Source organism: Sinocyclocheilus grahami, unplaced genomic scaffold (assembly GCF_001515645.1).
Source record: "Sinocyclocheilus grahami isolate Dianchi unplaced genomic scaffold, SAMN03320097.WGS_v1.1 scaffold448.1, whole genome shotgun sequence".
NCBI lineage: Eukaryota > Metazoa > Chordata > Actinopteri > Cypriniformes > Cyprinidae > Sinocyclocheilus > Sinocyclocheilus grahami.
In genome coordinates, this window is record NW_015505627.1 from 178,227 (window position 1) to 199,518 (window position 21,292).

General features: G+C 38.4%; 1 protein-coding gene and 1 pseudogene across 1 annotated transcript in view; both read right to left on the reverse strand.

Annotated features, from left to right (window-relative positions):
* LOC107552357 (transmembrane protein FAM155A-like) overlaps positions 1 to 12,175 on the reverse strand; it is a 125,277-nt gene extending 113,102 nt beyond the window's left edge. Inside the window, exons 1-2 of the mRNA XM_016234221.1 lie at positions 11,041 to 12,175; positions 9,544 to 10,206 (exon numbers count right to left, since the gene is read on the reverse strand). Of these exons, the coding sequence (XP_016089707.1) occupies positions 9,544 to 10,206; positions 11,041 to 11,727 (1,350 nt within the window). The 5' untranslated portion in view covers positions 11,728 to 12,175. The remainder of the gene's footprint in view (positions 1 to 9,543; positions 10,207 to 11,040) is intronic.
* Positions 12,176 to 20,709: 8,534 nt separating this feature from the next.
* Positions 20,710 to 21,292, reverse strand: part of LOC107552358 (DNA ligase 4-like) — a 15,331-nt pseudogene continuing 14,748 nt past the window's right edge.

The window sequence follows — 21,292 nt, forward strand, 5'->3', positions numbered from 1 at the left end:
TAATTGAGTATGCGGATGCCCTGGAGTCGCAGAGGAGCCAGAGCAGCATCCACACACTTCGTGAAAGTGCGGGGTGAGAGTGACAGGCCGAAGGGAAGAACTCGATATTAGTATGCTTCGCCCCTGAAAGCAAACCTCAGGAACTTCCAGTGTTGAGGAAGGATGGAAACATGGAAATAAGTGTCTTTGAGATCTATCGTAACAAACCAGTCCTCTTTTAGTGAGAGGAGAGTACGGGAAAATCTATCACTGCACACACACATGCCGCCTTGCTATGACACATATGCTTATTATATAGACAATTAAACCTTACAATGACATCCCAATGAACAAAACATCTAAATGATACAGTTGCTGTAAGAATTTTTATTGACCACCAGATGACGGGGTAGAGTACTGTGTCAAAAGCTTCGAAGCATCAATGCAGTTTGTTGTAAAAGCCTCACTGCTTCAAAAGCCTAGTTCAGCACATCCCTATGTCACGGTTGCATAAAATATTAAATGTATATTCTGAGAAAATTACAATGTTTTCTGATCTTAGATGTATTTAAACCTTAATTTAAACTTGTCCTTGTAGGGGACTCCAACTCAATATTAGGACATTTTTTAAATATCATATGACCTGCTCTTTAAGAGAAAATTTGGGCCCACGTGCATTACACTTGTCCTCAGAGGGCATTAATGGAAAGCTTATTACTGAAAGGAAAGATTAAAGAGTGCAAAGGAGAGATGAGAGGGAAATGAGCAATTTCATGTGTTACAAAGGGCTAGATGGGGACCACAGAACTAAAAGTGTGACCAGAATGATGGGGGCCTGAATCTGAGCTAGCACTAATTTACCAGTTTTTAGGGTAGGAACAGGTATTCCCTTAAAGGAACAGTTGCTTGTTTTAGCTGAATGAAGCAGTAGTCACACGTTGTGAAAGCGAAACTACTTTGTTTGGTCTTCCAAAAGAGGATGATATCCGCTTTGTCATGCCTGGAGCTGATCCGTGCCGGTCGCTGAGGGAATACTTCACCTTAGTGCTGTGGATCACCAGATCAGCTTTCACCGTTTTCACCGCTCCTTCGCCGGGACCGCCGTTCTCGACCCCGCCGCCTCAGCTCACTCTTGCCCAGCTTCAGTTCACGCTAAGCCGGGGCTTTCGCTCAGGCTAGGCCACTGTGTTTTACGTTGTGAAAGCGAAACTACTTTGTTTGGTCTTCCAAAAGAGGACGATATCCGCTTCGTCATGCTTAGAGCTGATCTGTGCTGGTCGCTGAGGGAATACTTCAACTTAGTGCTGTGGATCGCTGGCACATTTTATGGAGGACTGTTTACTGATCCTGGGAGAGTAACGTTAGACTAAAATGCCGGCAGTTCTGACTATTATCATTTGCCACTGATTTTTTACTTTAAACCGCATAAACACATTTCATTACACCAAATACACAAAATAATGTTCTTTTTAACAGCATCATATGACCCCTTTAAGAGTTGTGAAAGCCAACTGTATTTCACTCTCTTGGCTCCCTAGAAAGCGTTTTATTTGGTGCAGACATGCTTTGAATGAAACGGCATGTATGGCGCCTCCCGGGTGAAGAAAACACGATTCACCCACTTCCCTCCATTGATCTTCTCACTGACAGACACCCGTAATAAAGATGATGTCAAGCAGTCTGGGAATCGGTTGACCTTGTGCTAAACAAGTAATTAATCAATAGTCAACCTTAATCTACATACTGTTAATTTCCAGTGAATCATTTGTGAAACTTTTAAGAGTTAAGGATAATATGATGTATAAGAATAGTTTTAGGAAGTGAAATGTCAAGGACTGAGGTTCTCTGTTCCACAGTTGAGAGAAGCTACAGTTAACTTTAAAGGGAGAGAAAATGCATTTATAGTAATGTACTTACAATGGAACCAGAAGATAGCCAGAAGGTTAAAATGTAAAACTTTTATTTTAGTTGTACTTTTAGTTTTTTTGTTTTTTTAGGCTACTTTTCAGCAATTCCTATATGTAGAGTCTTTTGTACGTCAGTAGTGCTTTATGAATAGCTCATCCTGCCCCTTCCATGTCACTTCCTACAAGCATAGATTTATTTTTAGCATAGTACTGGATGCATCCTCATTAATTTACTGTCCATATTTACTGTACAAGATTAGAATTAGATTAGAATTAATGCATCATAGTATGAACATTCTTTCATTTACTCATCATCATCTACTTACCCTCAAGCTGTTTCAAACTTGCATGACTTTCTTTCTTCTGTTTATAAAAGATATTTTGAAGAATGTGGGTAACAATGGTTCCCTTCCACTAAGCATGCATATGCACGAATGTGTGTAAAATCTGCGTAATGTTTTCACAGGTACACAAAAAGCACATACTCTGGGTGGCCATTAAATTTTCAGAAGAAAATTATATTTAATCTTAAAACTATAATCCTGTAATTATATACAGTATCACTTATAGTTAAGATTATATTTATATCTTATCTTAAAATTTCATAATATACAGTGAAAGAGTTATAAACTTGCTTTGTAAGTCAAGCTGTGAGGTTTCGCTGAATAACAACACAGATATACGTGTATGTGTAGCTGGCTAATGTAATATGGGTCTGTATAGCAAGAGTTTTTATTGTATTTGAACTGGTTTTGAGAACGACACACTTGGCATTGCTTGAGGATCTTGCAGTGTGTCTTTCAGGCATGAGCGCGTCTTTAAAGAGCATCATATGTTTGCTGAGAATGATGAAAGACTGCCAAGAAAAGGTTGTGTGCAAAGCCCTTATATGGAGATGGTTTGGGCGTGGTTTATGCAAATGAGAAATGACTAACCTTGGGCACTCATCCACTCATTTAGAATAATGCTAAAATTATTAACATTAGAACATGGTTAAGAAAAAAATCATGGGTGTTCGCATGCGCTATGAATTAGTTCTCCTGTGCGTATAAATACTAAATGAGAGGAAACAAATAAACATTCCTCAAAAGTCCAATATATCTGACATGCACATTGAACATGATTTTTCAAAAAAAGTATGTATGATAATCATGTACACCTAAGTTGCTTCAGTCCAGTAAATGTTCATCTTGAAATATTACTAACAACATCAAAGTTATTCTTATGTTTACTTTATAAAAATCAGTAAAGATTTCACAGCAAAACACACATTAACCACAACCTGAAGGTGGACGTTTGTACAATTATACTAATAGACCTTTTACTTGCTTAAAAGTATAAACTATCAATCAAAATAAAGAAGGCATGTAATAGATTGTGTGCAATAGGTTTTTCATCAAAGTTTTGATCATGTTTATCATTTAAAGGCCTTAGAAATTCAAGTATCAGCGTTGTTTTAGAAACCACTGACTTTAATTGTATGGACAAAAACAGTTGAAACATTCTTTGAAAATCTTGTTTTGTGGTCTGCAGAAGAAAGAAAGTCATACAGGTGTGGAACGAGATGAGGTTGAGTAAATTATGAAAAATAATTTTTAATCTATATATTTCCATTTCCTCTAAAGCACTGTATTTATTGTCAATAATGAGGAACCACAGCCTGGGATGGACAGTTGGAGGTCTGGGTTCTCTGAAGTACTTTACAGTCTTTCCTTGGGAATTAAAGTTGGTGAATCTGTAGGAAGTCTCCAAGACTCTTATTGTTGACTTACGTCAAACTCACGCTGACACTTATTAAGCTGCTGTACGATCTCCTTGGCAACCTATCCTCAAAGGCATTCTGACTAGAGGTCTTCTCGGGTTCCTAAAATCTGAACCCGACCTGAATCAACCCGAATCACTTCTTATCCGAACTCCGACGTGCATAAATTAATTTTTTTTTTAAGAAAAACCCAACCCGAGACAGACCCGATGAAATTAGACCCGAGTCCGACCCGACCCGACGGCATTTATTTTCGAACCCGACTGGACCCAAACGTAAATGGCATTGACGTGTGCACAGCCTGCAGCCCCACACTCAGTAAAGAAAAATCCTGGTGTCCTGCTGACTGATTTGGCCGCTTCTCCATTACTTTGATTAATTTAACATTTATTCAATTCATTATAAGGCTACTTTATAGTGCCTGCCTGATGGATACAAGTTATTTCTGAGCTCGGCTTTCAATTCTGACCATTGGATTTGAAAAAAATAAATCGATGGCCTAATAATTCATGCATTTGCTAGTGTTGTCTGCGACCTGATCTCCGGCGAAAGGCTTCTGCACACAAAAAAGAAAAGCCCTGCATGAACAGCATAATGAAGCGAGTGGATTTTCCTGATGGATCTCATATCTATAAGATGATTTCTGTGTGCAAGGTTACTGTGGGATTACAAATTTAAGAATCTGTTTAAAATATGCTGATCCTATGTTCTGACATAGCATCACATGAAAAACTAAGGTGAAGTACATTGTATTTAGCATTTAAGGTAAATTACATCAGACAAATGATTATCTTACGCAAAGTGGAGCAAGAGGTTCCTGTCTGTTCCTGTTCTCTTATTGTTAGTCAAATGAACCAGATTACTGAGACCATCACCTTTTGTTTGTATTGGCTCTTGGTGCCTCTGCCCCAGTCTTTGAGTAGTTATACTGATTGAATTAGGACTGTCAGACTGATTGGATTAGCACCTATGCATTTGAATGACACTGTTATGCTGATGAGATCAAGGCTGGGAAAATGCCGGTGTCGGGCTGATTGCCTGTACTTCATTTGCATGCTATGGGTTAGATTGTCTCCACCTCTACTGAATGTATCCCGCCCCCTTAAAATGTATATAAACTACAATGTATTACTGCCTGAGTCAGACTTGGATGACTGCAGCGATGCACAGCGAGTCCTCAATAAAGAGTGACTTCTGTATGAAAGATATCCCAACGTCTCCTGGTTTCTGCTTCGATGAGGAAAAAGTTTCCTACATGTTACAAACGTATGCTCCTTTTCTATGTGCTCTATGTTGTCTGGCACATTATTACAGTCCACAGAACAGTAATGGAGATCTGGGACACTGACCTTGGTTGCAGTTGTGTCCCTCACTGGAAGCCTGCTGCAGCAGCCCACGGCAGGCTTTTATGAATAAGCAAACACACTCAGCATTATAATGCTACCATGGAGACCTGACCCTAGCCACAGCTTCAACCTCTTGGCTCCACCTACCACTGTAATCCCATACAATCCTTTATTTCAATGAACAGGAGTAGCAGGGGATCTGAGCTCCAGCCTATGAGTTCATCTGAATGGCATCTCTATGAATGCAGTACACTAGCTATGATATGCAAAGAGCTCAAATACTGTGTGACTGCTGCTTTTAAAAAAAACTTGATGGGGTAAATATAAATCATGATAACATATTAACATCAATATATCACTGTAGAACTATTTTTGCATTAACACTTGACCATGAGAAAAAGGTTACCCAACCATCTGCAAACACCATGTTGAAGTGTCTCTTTAGAATGGTGGATGACTATCCAACCTGATAAGCTAAATGCCACCCATTAGGATGATTAAAAAAGAGCCAGATTATGCAAAGCTTGAAATGAATGGGAAGTAACAGAATCCTGTGTGTCTAGCTATTTGTGTGGTTAGTCCAAAGATTGAAAACACATAATCACAATCTCACTCCCTTTTTTCTTTGTTTATCAAATGTGCAAGAAGATCTAGTAACATTTCTATTTCTATTTATGACTCACTTCTACTCTCATAAAATATGTTCATAATCTTATTAACCTACTCTGGTCCAAAAACCAAGAATTTGTTTTTAACCTCACTGCAAAACATCAGTCTAAAAGACCTTGGTCCTAAATATGCATTATAATAGGAACAGATTTGATACAGTGAAACGGTGAATTATGTATCTGTCTTTTGCTTTAATGCATCATTTTTTTATTATTTAAAATGCTGTATGGTCTAGTGTAATATATTCCAGTTTGTACAATAAAAACCTGATTATTAGGTAATGTAAGCTTACAGATAAGACAATTTTATGGTTTGGACATAAAGTTGTCTTACCTGTAACCTTAAACAAATTGCTATGTATTTTCCAAAAGAGTGAACACCATCCTCACCTTCTCACTGGTACAAATAATTTGGCACACATAATGCACCTCTGTTGTAAATTAAAAAGTTGTAAATTACAAAAAGATATAACTTCCATTTTTCTCTTATAGGCAAATGTGATCATACACAGAGAAAAGTTTACTAGTCACCAATGTCTGTCCTCTGTAAATCTGGTTTTATATCAGTTTTGGTGTTTCAAGCCAGAATTTTGGATAAAGACAATAGCCTTCTGATAGTCATCTTCTGTTGGCTAACACTAATAAAGGCCCTGTTTAAATAACACAGTGAGCAGTGATAGCATTAATGAGACAGAGGAGCACTGTCTGCTTTTTCTAGAATAATAAGAGTAGGAAACCAAACAAAAAAACATCCCTTCATGAACATGATAACAACGTAGGGGCTTCTGTTTTGTATAATTTGCATTTCAGATTCTCCAATCCCACTCCATGTGAAACTCAGTGACAAGCAAATCCTGTATCCATTTACAGTTGGTCGAGTCAAATGAGCAAAGCACCCAGTTAAACAAATAGGCTAGTTCACCCTAAAAATAAAAACTTTGTCCATTTTTGATTCTGTCAACATATAATGTAATGTATTTGTAATGACAAGAGGTTGAGTAAATGATGACAGAATTCACATTTTGAGGGGAACTAATCCTTTAATTTAGCAATTCTGGATAGAGGATACACAATGGGAAAACATGAAAATCTATATGAGAAGATTATTCAATTATCAATTATTCAATTGTCTTGCAATATATAGAGAAAATATAAGGAGTGTGAGTAACAAGACAGAATGGTGATAAAGACATGTCCCAAAAATGAGATAACTTTTAAAGAAATTAACAAGCAACAGTGCTAAACCCTTGCAGCGATCATACCATTGGTGTACTAAAAATATCTATGCTATTAAGAATGTTGTCCTTATCTATTCTCAGTAAATAGGGTTTCATCCCAATAGCTATCAATTCCATACCACAAGCCTTTCTATATTGGCCATAAGAGTCAATCAGAGGAAATCTGAAAGATCTATGCCAAACACTCATAACATACATTAGGAGGTCTTCATCCACATTTCTAATTGAAATGTAATGAGTACAGCATATTTTCACCTCGCTACAGCAATAAACAGCAGATTTTAACTCTTAGTATCAAATTATTTTGAATCATACTGAGTGGAATAGTCAGGGCAAGTAACAAAATTGACTTCTCAAAGTTATTTTGTAGCATTTTAATGATTAATTAAGTACATCAAAAGCATTTCACCTTTGAATAAAAGTACTGTCCACTTTTGGTCTCTGAGACATTAAATGTGGTCCATGTTATCAGTGATGTGATTGCTTTGTCACAGAACAGCCTAGATGTAACACCAGTGCAACAGTACATAGCTCAATACAATAGCTAAGAATTGCACACTATTGAGTAAAACCTTCTTCATTTATTTCTCTAATCACTACCCCTTCCCATCATTTGTTTGTTACCTATTTATAATGTCTAGTTTATTCATAGCAATTGAATTGAACCTTTAACACATTTACACACAATGCAAACACATTCACACAGACCAAAGTAACAGTGTCTTCCACAATCTGATGCAGTACAAGGAAGGCGCCGAATTAAATCAACCCGAAGGCTGATCCGGCTGTCAGAGACGGCATGTCACAGTGATCACACATCCTCTCAGTCTTTCTCTGTTTTTCTTTCTGTCTCTATCTCTCGCTGCTTAATCACAGCTGGGACTGGCTATCCCTTACAGCTGCTTGCCAGAGGCTCTGACTGACTCCTGCCACCTCCCTCTGCATTACGGCATTCATTCACACTCACTGGTAGTTTATCAGGCAACGGTAACATGTTTCGACATTTATGTTGACGCTTGAAAATATCTGTTGTCTGAGAAACAAAACAGTCCAAATATTCTACCACATGCATCCTGTCCATTTGAAAGCCATTGATTTGTTTAAAAAGCATTCAATATAAATTCTTCAGCCGTATTGTGCCAGCAATGATGAGCACTTATGTTTTCCTGCACAGAAGAACAATGATGCAAAACAGTAGTAGACTTATCATCCACAATAACGCGAAATACTAATTTGTGGTTACTGGCCAGACTTTCTATACTCAAACAATACTTTGCAAACATTTAATAGAAATAATTGTTCTGTAGAGGCTGTTGCAGAGAGATTATTCATAGGATGTTTCTGTATAGCAATTCTGTGGCTGTCACTTTGCTGAGATATGGCGAAGGCGAAGGCAAAGAAAACAACACACACAGGCGTTAGTATGAATTGTCCTGAAAAGAAATGTAACTCATCAACAGGTTGAAATAAGCACACAGCCTCTCTGTCAGCCTCTATGAAATAGTGTTGAAACTGACTACATTATTGCAATTATCTTGGATTAACAGTTGCAAACAGCTTTTTTCTTGTGCTTTAGAGAGGCAGAGGTGGATTGTTAGGAGTGGAGATGTATCACAAATGCAAATGCTATGATAATGTAGTAAAATACAAATCACTCATGTAATAATTCAATATGGCCCTTACATCAAAAGGCCTGTCCATTGTTGAGCGTGTTTCAGCACCACGGACAGCGAGCACTGATTCCGTGAGCTGCAATCCTTTGCCAAATGAACCAGCGAGTAAGCAAAACACGCCACCTACTTATTCACCAGATTATCTGTGCCATTTAAACGACAACTTCCAAGCTCTCGGTAAATGTTTGACCTTTAATTACGCAAAGCAACACATACGTAAAGAACACGGCAAGATCGCTTCCTTATCAGCACACAGCAACTATACACAGTGTGCCATTTTTTTTCTTCGCCCAGGTGCAATCCATTTAAGATTACAGCGGGAGCTCGAAAATTAACCTTAATGTCAAGTTTATGGTGGTTAAGAGGGCACCCCGTTGCAGCGTGCGCAGAGTGCTGTGCAAACAAGACCAATGAGCGAGGGAAAATACTCTTGTGAGAGATTAGCTGAGAAAGCACCGCTGCCCTATTAGCGTTATTGAAATGTACTCAGTGTGGTGGACGTGAATGAACACCTGGCGGAGCAGCTCTATATTCAGTTCAGAGAGACGCACCTGCGCGCTATAGAATGACGCACGCACGTTGAAAAGATTGGCTGTGCGGCGTTTTGTGCATTGGCACAGTAACCTTGAATCAGCAGCAACATTTAATTTCCTCCGTAAGATTAGACCAGAACAATGGATTTTGCGTTGATCGCGCTCCCCAGCGAGGAATAAATTGAGAGACGAGGAAAGGAAAAGTTTAAAAGCTTGTCTGATTTTTCACTCTCAAACTGTCTTAGAAATGACATGCCTGCAAAGTTGGCACCACCAACAGATACGAAATGCGGAAAAAACTGAATACAATAGGAAATGCACTTTTCCCCACTAAAACATCACCACGTTAGGCTACTGTCACCAGTTACCATGACGACTGAGAACGAAGAGCCAACTCTATTCAATGAAAACGAGAGATCCAGATAATAAAGCCCTACCTTGCATTCTTCCATGCACGTCCTTACTGAGTATACATCCGTCTCGTATTTGTCTGCCATCATCTCAAATTCCTCATATTTCTCCAGCGCGTGCAGGTCATAACGCTGGTACGCCTGAACGCACAGACTGCACCTGTTTAGGTCGCCGTCCACGATCACGTCAAGGCTGCAGTTCAAATTGTCCGGACTTAATGATCCATAAAGCAAATCCATAAGAGAGTACGAATTACAAAAGGAAAGGTACAAATCGCTTATGTTCATCCACCGCGTCCCCTCCGTTTCCGAAAGGCCCCTGCACAAGTGGTCAGCGTCGACAAAAGTGAAGCAGTTTTCAGACAAACCATCCGGCTGGCAAGTTTCTAGTTGCCACAAAGGTTTGGTAGAATTGACTAAAATAACCACTTCATTTCCTGTGAGGCTGGTGTGTGTTGAAGGGAGGTCGGGTCTGTGGTTTGCGCTCATGTCCACTGAAGCGAACTTGTCTCGGGTCCTTGTCAGTTTGGCCTCGGCGCAGAACCACAGATTACCAGAAAGCAGAACGGTTAGAAATAAGAGGGACGCTAAGGACAATCGCCATCGCTGGGCCCTCTCGGAGTCGGTGAATGGCTTCTCGTTCTCGCGGGGAGCACACCAAATTTTTAAGCCGTCATCTCGCTGCCGACACTTCCAAGCACACGCCACCCACTTATTCACCAGCTTATCTGTGCCTCCTTAATTTAAACGACAACTTACAAGCTCTCGGTAAATGTTTGACCATTAATTACGCAAAGCAACACAGACGCGTAAAGAACACGGCCAGATCGCTTCCTTATCAGCACACAGCAACTATACACAGTGTGCCATTTTTTTCGTCGCCCAGGAGCAATCCATTTAAGATGACAGCCGGAGCTCGAAAATTAACCTTAATGTCAAGTTTATGGCGGTTAAGAGGGCACCCTGTTGCAGCGCGCGCAGAGTGCTGTGCAAACAAGACCAATGTGCGAGGGAAAATACTCTTGTGAGAGATTAGCCGAGAAAGCACCGCTGCCCTATTAGCGTTATTGAAATGTACTCAGTGTGGCGGACGTGAATGAACACCTGGCGGAGCAGCTCTATATTCAGTTCAGAGAGACGCACCTGCGCGCTATAGAATGACGCACGCACGTTGAAAGATTTGCTGTGCGGCGTTTTGTGCATTGACACAGTAACCTTGGATCAGCAGCAACATGTTCTCATGGATTTTGCGTTGATCGCTCTAGGAATAATTTGAGACAGCTGTAAAGGAAAAGTTTAAAAGCCTGTCTGATTTTTCACCCTCCAACCGTCTCGGAAATGAAATGACTGCAAAGTTGGCACCACCAACAGATGCGAAATGCGGGGAAAAACGAATACAATATGAAAAGCACTTTCCCCCCACAAAAACATCACCGCGTTACTGTCACCAGTTACCATGACGACAGAGAACGAAGAGCCAACTCTATCCAGCGAAAACGAGAGATCCAGATCATAAAGCCCTACCTTGCATTCTTCCATGCACGTCCTTACTGAGTATACATCCGTCTCGTATTTGTCTGCCATCATCTCAAATTCCTCATATTTCTCCAGCGCGTGCAGGTCATAACGCTGGTACGCCTGAACGCACAGACTGCACCTGTTTAGGTCGCCGTCCACGATCACGTCAAGGCTGCAGTTCAAATTGTCCGGACTTAATGATCCATAAAGCAAATCCATAAGAGAGTACGAATTACAAAAGGAAAGGTACAAATCGCTTATGTTCATCCACCGCGTCCCCTCCGTTTCCGAAAGGCCCCTGCACAAGTGGTCAGCGTCGACAAAAGTGAAGCAGTTTTCAGACAAACCATCCGGCTGGCAAGTTTCTAGTTGCCACAAAGGTTTGGTAGAATTGACTACAAAAATAGCATCTTCATTTCTTCTGAGGCTGCTGTGTGTTGAAGGGAGGTCGGGTCTGTGGTTTGCGCTCATGTCCACTGAAGCGAACTTGTCTCGGGTCCTTGTCAGTTTGGCCTCGGCGCAGAACCACAGATTACCAGAAAGCAGAACGGTTAGAAATAAGAGGGACGCTAAAGACAATCGCCATCGCTGGGCCCTCTCGGAGTCGGTGAATGGCTTCTCGTTCTCGCGGGGAGCACTCCAATTTTTTAAGCCGTCATCTCGCTGCCGACACCTCCAAGCACCGCTGGTCATATTTTGGGAAAGCGCAGCACTGGCTGACTCCACCGTGGGGGCTTTTCTGCCACAATAGTCATTGACGGGAGGTCTGCCTTGAGTTTTGCCCACTAAATGATGGCTGACGAGCGGTCGTGGCTCACCTCCGCGATTAACTGCAATTCCCGATCAGCTGCTGTGTTCAGGGGAATTAATGCTTTCATTGTCGAATCCCCTCTCCCCGTGCTTCTCCGGAGAAAAACACAGCTATCGGTAGCAACATGTCTCTCCCTGCTCGTCTGTCATGGGTTCCGCTCTCCCCTTTTGCGCAGAGCCGCTACAACGCGGAAAAGCCACTGTCTGGCCGCTCGCTCGTGGAAAGCGCAAGGACTCCTCGTTTCAACACGCCGAATCTCGCCTCCTCGGTCCGACAAGGTGGGATCTTTTCTCGCGAAATGATCCACAGTCATTTTGGCCAAACGTTACGTTGCCGCCATGTTCGTTTTGAATGAGTTCTTGAAAGAGAGCAGGGTCATTTGCGTCAGCTCATGCAATGTGATTGATCCATCATAGCCACCCGGCCGGTTTGCAAACTGCTCATATAGGATATACTGATACACCGTAGCAAGAGATGGTTGATGTTCAAGAAAATAAGCCCTCGTAATCATCACTTTAGAATCTATAATACATCAACAGGTTGAACAGCTGCACAAGAGCTTGCACACTGTGAAACTATTAATTATTGCTTGAAACCAACATTAGATGTCAGATAGCCTATATTCAATGCACTCCATAAAGTGAGGATGTCAAGATGTTTCCTTATAAAGCTTAATTAATAAAGATGTTACCGTATAAAAATGACTTTAATTGGCATAACTATAGCAGTCAGGTAAATTCAATCATATTATATTTTTACTTTAAAAACAGATGTTATCACACGGAGTACATTTTAGGTTTACTGACAAAACACAACACACAGCAAAAGGTGGTAACCTGCAATTATTACTTTAAAGAGACATTTCTACATGATTTAACCTATATAAAGTAGTTTTGGTATAAATAGACATATGTAGGTTGATTCACCAATAATCTTTTTTTTTTTTACTTAAATGAAACCGTTTAAATTAGATGTTGCAATTATTATAGGTGGACTCATTCTTGTAATGCATAACATAATGGAGCATAACTAATAATAATAATAATAATAATAAAAAGTCTAACAGAATATGGGCAATGATATTTTCTTAAAGGGTTAATTCACCCAAAAATTCTCTCATGTTGGTCCAAAGCTGTATGACTTTGTTTCTTTCTGTAAAACACAAAAGAAAATATCTGAAAACGTTTTTTTTCTTCTTCTTGTCCGTACAATAAAAGTCAAAGTGGTCTAATATTGTTTGGACCCCAGTGACTTGTACAATCTGTTTTGTGTTCCACAGAAAGAAGAAAGCCAAACAGGTTTTAAATGACATGAGGGTGATCTGATGACACTTTATCGTTATCTATAACTTTAAATTCAGTTTAATTTGCAGCATGAAAATAAATTTAAAAAGGGAAATAAAGGAAAATTCTTCTTGAAAACAAATTACTTGTCTGTTAACAACCCCACAATAAGCCCTTTTCATGTGAAATGTAAGGGCCTCCATAAACAAATCCAAATAATCATACAATCATAATTGTAGGCTTATGTAGACAAAGATTTAAAGCAAAAACAATAAGCAGTTTATGAAACTGTAAGATAACATAACACACCATAGTTTTGTCAAACACATTTTTCTTTTTTACTTAGTGGTTAGTCTTTATTTTACAATTTTTGTCTATTAATGGACAGCCATATGGCAGTGCGTGAACCTGTCACATTTGCATAAATTGACAAACAAATATTCACAGAGCATATAATGACCTAGAGCTTGACACATAGCTGTCTAATCAACGGCATATGTGTTCATGCTTGCACAATACATTTTCCCTTCATCTCCTTTATTCTCTCTAATCAGCAGCATGAGATTTGATGTTATGATGAGAAAGCTATAGAAAATGGGTCACAAGCATGAAATGCATAGTATTAATAAATAAGGATATTGTGAACAATGTATTATATGCATGCATCCAATAGATGCAAACAGGCTGAAACATATATGCTTCAGGTGAAGGAAAAAAAAATGTGCCTAATGTGTAGTGACCTAATGCAAATCTTTAAAAACAGCATGCAGTAAAAAAACAATAATTAAAAAAAAAAAGTCCTTTCTATTTGCCATACAACATCATTTTCAATAAAGGTTTTGAATGTTTTCCAGAAGAATTTGATAACTTTGATAAATAAATTTTATTGCACAGGAGATTCTTTGTAGTGAAAAAAAGTGTTCTTCACACTAAGAAATAAATGACAAGAACTATTCACTGAAAGGTTTTTGAAGCCAAAATGGTTCTTCTATAGCACTGCTGCAAAAATAAATAAATAAACAAATAAATAAAACCTTAAAAAAATAAACACTTTCAAAACCTTTGAGTGTAAGGATAATAGAAAGCAGGATGCACAGAGAAAACACTCCACTTTCTCCAAATGCTTCTTGTGAACACAGTGGTTTTGTTTATTTGACTCCACTATTATTTGTTATTTCTGGTCATTAACTATTATTAGTCAAGCTACAATTAAGACCCGCATTCCACTTTGAAGTAGCAATTACGAGCATTTTCCTTTACCTCATTCCAACAGTATTTGTCTGCTACAGGCCATATGGCCACACGTCGGCAAATGCTTTCAACATGCATTACTATGCATCAAGTTTTACACTGTATATAACACCTATTGCAACATGCTACCATTTTCAAGGCTGCTGATTTTATATCACCTTTCAATTTTTCAACACCTTTCAATTATGAATTATTCTTAAAGCCTATATATTGCAATTAAGAAGACATTGATATAAGCCTTTATAACAACATGTTTTGTTTGGTAAATTCATGCATAATTAGTGTAAGGATACAGTGAGGAGGTCAGGAGTTTGAGAAGCAAAGGTATCATCTTTCAGCACACCTGAGGATGTAATATCCATAGACAAGTTCAGAGGCATTTCGTCTATCAGCTTCAGGGAATCACATATTCAAAATGAGTTACTAGATTTCCTGAGTTAAAGAAACCAAACTGATTGATGTTGAAGCGAAATGCATCCACATTCTCTATTCACAGCTACCATTACATTTGATCAAAATCAATAGGATTGTGAGAAGTGTTTTCCACTATGATGTACTCTTAGGCTTTATTTACTGTAATTAAACTGTAATCAGATACAGTAAACAAACCAGAAATGAGAGATTAAAGGAATGTCTCTCCAAAAGAATCTTTTAGATGGCATGTAAAAAGTGGTCTGATCGGAACCGGTTACCAAAAAATAAATAAATAAATAAATACAATTAAATAAAAGAAAAGAAAAATCATTTTGCCCAATGTGTTTGACCTGGCAAAAAATATTAAAATATTATGTATTAAACTGTAATCAGGTACATCAGGTAAAGAGGGGAAAAGTGATACAGAACATACTGAACAAGGATTTTATATGAAGCCATTCAGATCAAAACATGCCTTTACAGAGCGGTGCGAGGTAAATCCTCTCTCCTCTCCACAACCCTTTTCAAAATGTTTCATCACTTCAAAGTGAACATTCAGAAGCAGGTGAAGACAACATATAATCCCTCAGTATGTGGATTTATCCTCCCTTCTCCTGAGACAGGAAACAGACAGAGAAAAATACTCTGATTGAATGCCTTATCTGAATATGAGCATTATCACACTCATTTAAAGGGGTCATATGATGCTTTTTTAAAGATCATTATTTTATGTATTTGGTGTAACAGAATATGCTGACATGCTTTAATGTTCAAAAAACACATTATTTTTCAAATACTGTACATTTTTGTAGGTCCTCTATGCCCCGCCTCTCTCAAACGCTTTGTTTTCTACAAAGTCCTTCCTTCCGACAAGCGCAGTCTGCTCTGATTGGCCAGCTGACCCAGTGCATTGTGATTGGCCGAACACCAAGCCCTCGTCGGAAATGTAATGCCCCTTACCATAATCACGAGCTTCATCTTTCAAAATAAATGTAAAGACAGTAAATAATGTCATTAGTTTTACCATCAGTTCAAGCCCGAAAGGGGAACAGCGTTGCGTGACAGACACAGTGATGAAGCTGGTATGTGTTTGCTTGTAACACTCCAAAGAGAAAGGAAATCTTGAAATCGCATCATATGACCCCGTTAAAGGATGTTAGGCTGGGGATCTGAGACCTGCAAACTCCATTCATACCACAGCGGGTACCACACATACTCACTGTGCTGAGATCATGGCATTAAAACAACAATAGTATTCAAACTGAGCAAACACACTAAGCAAGGCTATAATTCACCAGGCTTTTAAATTATACAGTATGACTCATGTATACGAATGCAATATTGCTGAATTTCCACCCATCCTTTCTCGTTTCCTGTTCTGTTTCCTTAATCATGAAGTCATCATTACACCAACAACAATAATTTATCATCATCATCGTTTCTTTCAATAATAACTGTTCTCATCTCAATAACAACCAATCATTACAGAGTTTTTTTTAAAGACCAATGGCTACAGACAACAGGATAAAATGAAATGTATAAAGACAACTCTTGGCAGGATGCAGAGTTGAATTAAGCCAGTTGGATATAGACATTATGCAGTGGCCAAGAACACCAGATAATTCAGGAGAAATTAGAATGGTGGATATTGAGGGTTGGCTAAAAAAATGTTTTGTCACTCCATATATGATAAGCAACAATGATTCATGCCAATAACAATGTACACCTTACATAACTAAAGACAAATTACTTTTGACAGTATTTTCTTTCGACATTGAAAATCGATGATGAAAATCCCATCTTGATTTTAAAAAGTCTTTGCAGTTTTACACTTTAAGGCCTTCTTTTTATTTAAGATTTTATTTAAGATTTAAGATTTTTGAATTATTGGACATGCACAACTTTTTATATATATATATATATATATATAAAACAGTAGATCCTGGACAAGTGGCTCTAAACTAACATGTCACCAGAGGGAAGGCACACTCATTTGCAAGGCAAATTCACAATTTTTAAGTTTCTGGCTCTCAGTGGGGTGGGGTGGAGGAGATGTATTTCTCTCAAATACATGAAGCCATTTCCCACTTATTTATTTCCAGGAAGCCCCAGGTTAATGGATCCTCTCTTCTTTACGTAGTATAAACATCCAATTACTGCTGCTAACTGACTAAGACTTAACTGCTCAATGAAAGATTGGCCATCAGTAAGAAAACATGATATACTTTCTTTTGAAGAATAGAATATAGACATCATAACATCAAAACACAAATCAAGGTTAATTAATCTTTCCAAAACCCTGATTTCAATAAAATAATACTGCAAACCCTGTATCCTAAACAATATCAGAGACCATATTTTATCAATGCAGATAAAGCTTATGCAGGTTGATATAAACCCATGATAATTCCCTGACCATTTCTATACAGGAAGCTTTCAACAGTGGGTGCACCAGCTAGCAGGCACTCTGGGAGGCATCTTTGGTCAGATTCGCATTGCCTTCCAATGTCCTTGCTTTTCTTGTCCAAAACCTGTAGCAAGAAATGTTTTCTTCTTTGATAGTGTGCTTCACTCTCCCTAGATCAGCAAGGCAGGGTGATTTCACACTCAAAGCTTAGGATATATGTATGTGAAAAACAAAGAGACAATGGAGAATTTGCACAATGAAGAACACTTTGCCAGTGTGTGTTGGTTTATAATAGCAGTCAGTACCTTTTAATTGATGAGGTAATGTCCCTTCATATAAAATCGTACCATGTCATTGAAGCACTGGGAGTTTTAATTTTCAAAACTGATGTCTGATGTACAAACCCGATTCCAAAAAAGTTGGGACACTGTACAAATTGTGAATAAAAACAGAATGCAATGATATGGAAGTTTCAAATTTCAATATTTTATTCAGAATACAACTTAGATGACATATCAAATGTTTAAACTGAGAAAATGTATCATTTTAAGGGAAAAATAAGTTGAGTTTAAATTTCATGGCATCAACACATCTCAAAAAAGTTGGGACAAGGCCATGTTTACCACTGTGTGGCATCCCCTCTTCTTTTTATAAGAGTCTGCAAACGTCAGGGGACTGAGGAGACAAGTTGCTCAAGTTTAGGAATAGGAATGTTGTCCCATTCTTGTCTTATACAGGCTTGTAGTTGCTCAACTGTCTTAGGTCTTCTTTGTCGCATCTTCCTCTTTATGATGCGCCAAATGTTTTCTATGGGTGAAAGATCTGGACTGCAGGCTGGCCATTTCAGTACCCGGATCCTTCTACGCAGCCATGATGTTGTAATTGATGCAGTATGTGGTCTGGCATTGTCATGTTGGAAAATGCAAGGTCTTCCCTGAAAGAGACGACGTCTGGATGGGAGCATATGTTGTTCTAGAACTTGGATATACCTTTCAGCATTGATGGTGCCTTTCCAGATGTGTAAGCTGCCCATGCCACACGCACTCATGCAACCCCATACCATCAGAGATGCAGGCTTCTGAACTGAGCGCTGATAACAACTTGGGTTGTCCTTGTCCTCTTTAGTCCGGATGACATGGCGTCCCAGTTTTCCAAAAAGAACTTCAAATTTTGATTTGTCTGACCACAGAACAGTTTTCCACTTTGCCATAGTCCATTTTAAATGAGCCTTGGCCCAGAGAAAACGCCTGCGCTTCTGGATCATGTTTAGATATGGCTTTTTTTTTACCTATAGAGTTTTAGCCGGCAACGGCGACTGGCACGGTGGATTGTGTTCACCGACATTGTTTTCTGGAAGTATTCCTGAGCCCATGTTGTGATTTCCTTTACAGTAGCATTCCTGTATGTGATGCAGTGCCGTCTAAGGGCCCGAAGATCACGGGTATCCAGTATGGTTTTCCGGCCTTGACCCTTACGCACAGAGGTTGTTCCAGATTCTCTGAATCTTTGGATGATATTATGCATTGTAGATGATGATAACTTCAAACTCGTTGCAATTTTTTTCTGAGAAACTCCTTTCTGATATTGCTCCACTATTTTTTGCCGCAGCATTGGGGGAATTGGTGATCCTCTGCCCATCTTGACTTCTCAGAGACACTGCCACTCTGAGAGGCTCTTTTTATACCCAATCATGTTGCCAATTGACCTAATAAGTTGCAAATTGGTCCTCCAGCTGTTCCTTATATGTACATTTAACTTTTCCGGCCTCTTATTGCTACCTGTCCCAACTTTTTGGAATGTGTAGCTCTCATGAAATCCAAAATGAGCCAATATTTGGCATGACATTTCAAAATGTCTAACTTTCAACATTTGATATGTTATCTATATTCTATTGTGAATAAAATATAAGTTTATGAGATTTGTAAATTATTCCATTCCTTTTTTACTCACAATTTGTACAGTGTCCCAACTTTTTTGTAATTGGGTTTGTATGAAACAACCCAATTTAAAAGTGTAGCAAAAAACCAGTTCACCCCAAAAAATGAGAACTGTCTTCTAACCCTTGAAATATATATTTTTAATGGAACACCAAAGGAGATATCGTGCAACATATTTGGACTGATCTTTTCCACACAATAATAACAGACTGTGATTATAGCATGATCAAGCTTTATAAAAAGAACTAAAGTATGTTCCTGTTATAGAACTCCAGTTCTTCTTAAGCCATACAATACCTTTGTGTAAAGAACAGACTGATACGTATGTCATTATTCTCTAAAAATCTTGATATCCATAATTTTGAGTGGAGAAAACCAGTAAACGACTCACAAACTACTCATTGTATTGAAAAGAGACCCTATACATTCCACTAAATGACAATAGTCTCTTTAAAGATCTGGGTCACTCCAAAGATGTTGTTTATGGCTATATATACCAGGGATTTCTAGACAGAAAGACTAAAACAATGTTACAAAAGTTTTACCCATCTGTGTAACAGTCAACAATTCCCTTCCCTAAAACACATTACACACTCTTGTCTTAGGACCATTTTTGTCATTAGAATGGCTCTGCAGCAATTTCCAAACCAAAGTACCTTCCCACACTAAATGTGGATTTCACAACTCCTAACTCAGTGCAAGGACATTATGCTTTTATTTTCAATGAGGGATGGATTTGTGACTCACACCTTCACAAACTTACACCAATTACCTAGTGTAATATCCATATTACTCAAATGCAAATCTATCTTTACAATACTTAGACACATAGTTGACTGTGTTTGTGTGTGAAGCCTCAATCATCCTATTAGCGCACTGGAAATTAGATCTCTGGAAGCATTACAGTAACTCCCATTCCAAACAATTAGAAAGATACAGCTCTCACACAATAAATTCAGTGTGCTTGACAAGCTGTTCAAATGGAACTTCAAGCTTGCCAGAAGCTCAATTTGTCTGACTGTAATGAGTCAAGTTAATGTACAAGAAAAACACTTTTGACAGCTTCAATTAAAATTCGGAATGCTAATTTACGAATCTAATTTAATTACACATTATTTTGCATACAATTTACATCTTAAGCAACTAATAGTACAGTGACATCATTAGGTTATAACCACCCTATTTAACACAGTACATTCTATGATTTTGACATTTTTATTTAGAAAACCCACAGCTTAAGAAAAATAAAGTATTTTTTCTCTCCAGAAAGGTGGTGTTTCACTTGTAATTTTTTCTCAGTGCTTTAAATCAGACTCAGTCTTAGTTAGTGCTTTAAAACATAGACATTTAACACACTTTAAAAAGTATTGATGCATTTTTAGCAGAAAATTACACTCTTTTGCTGATAGCAAATTTCTCCTCATATCTCAAACTGTATTCCTTCTAGTCCCATCATTATATATATTTTTAAATGGTTACCTTTAACGCAAAAGTAATGATTTCCAGTGTAGTCTATGACAGCTAGTATTAAAATACCACCATCTTTCAGCGTAACATTTTGTGTAGTAGCCGTCATTTGATGGAATCGGTCACCCAAGATTCTCGAACTATTTTGAACTTCTTAGCTTAAAGTCGCCTGAGCGTCTTAAAGTCCAGAGTTCTTCTCTCACTTTCTACTATGACATGCAGTGGTGGAAAGAGTACTGAAAAAATATACTCAAGTAAAAGTACCATTACCTTCCAAAAAATGTAGTGTGAGTAGAGTAAAAGTACTTGTCCAAAAAACTACTTGAGGAAGAGTAAAAGAGTAGCCTATTTAAAAGTACTCGTGAGTATTGAGTAGTGAGTACTGAGCTGTGGATTCGACCCCCTCATAATAAACGCTGTACACCGCAATTGATACATTTTAAAAACGTTGCACATTCCGTAATTCACATTATCTTGTTTATCATAAATAATGAAGAGTATCTATCATCTAGCAGTTTTAATTTTGACTGCCAGCTCTTTAAAATACATCAAAACAGCACGGAAACAGTATTCAGTTGAAGAAAAGATGAAAGTTATTCTCAGTACAATCATCCCCATTTAAATCATAAAGTTTGAAAAAATAGATTTAAAATCATGTGTAAGGCCACTGAGACAGCATGCTGTTGTT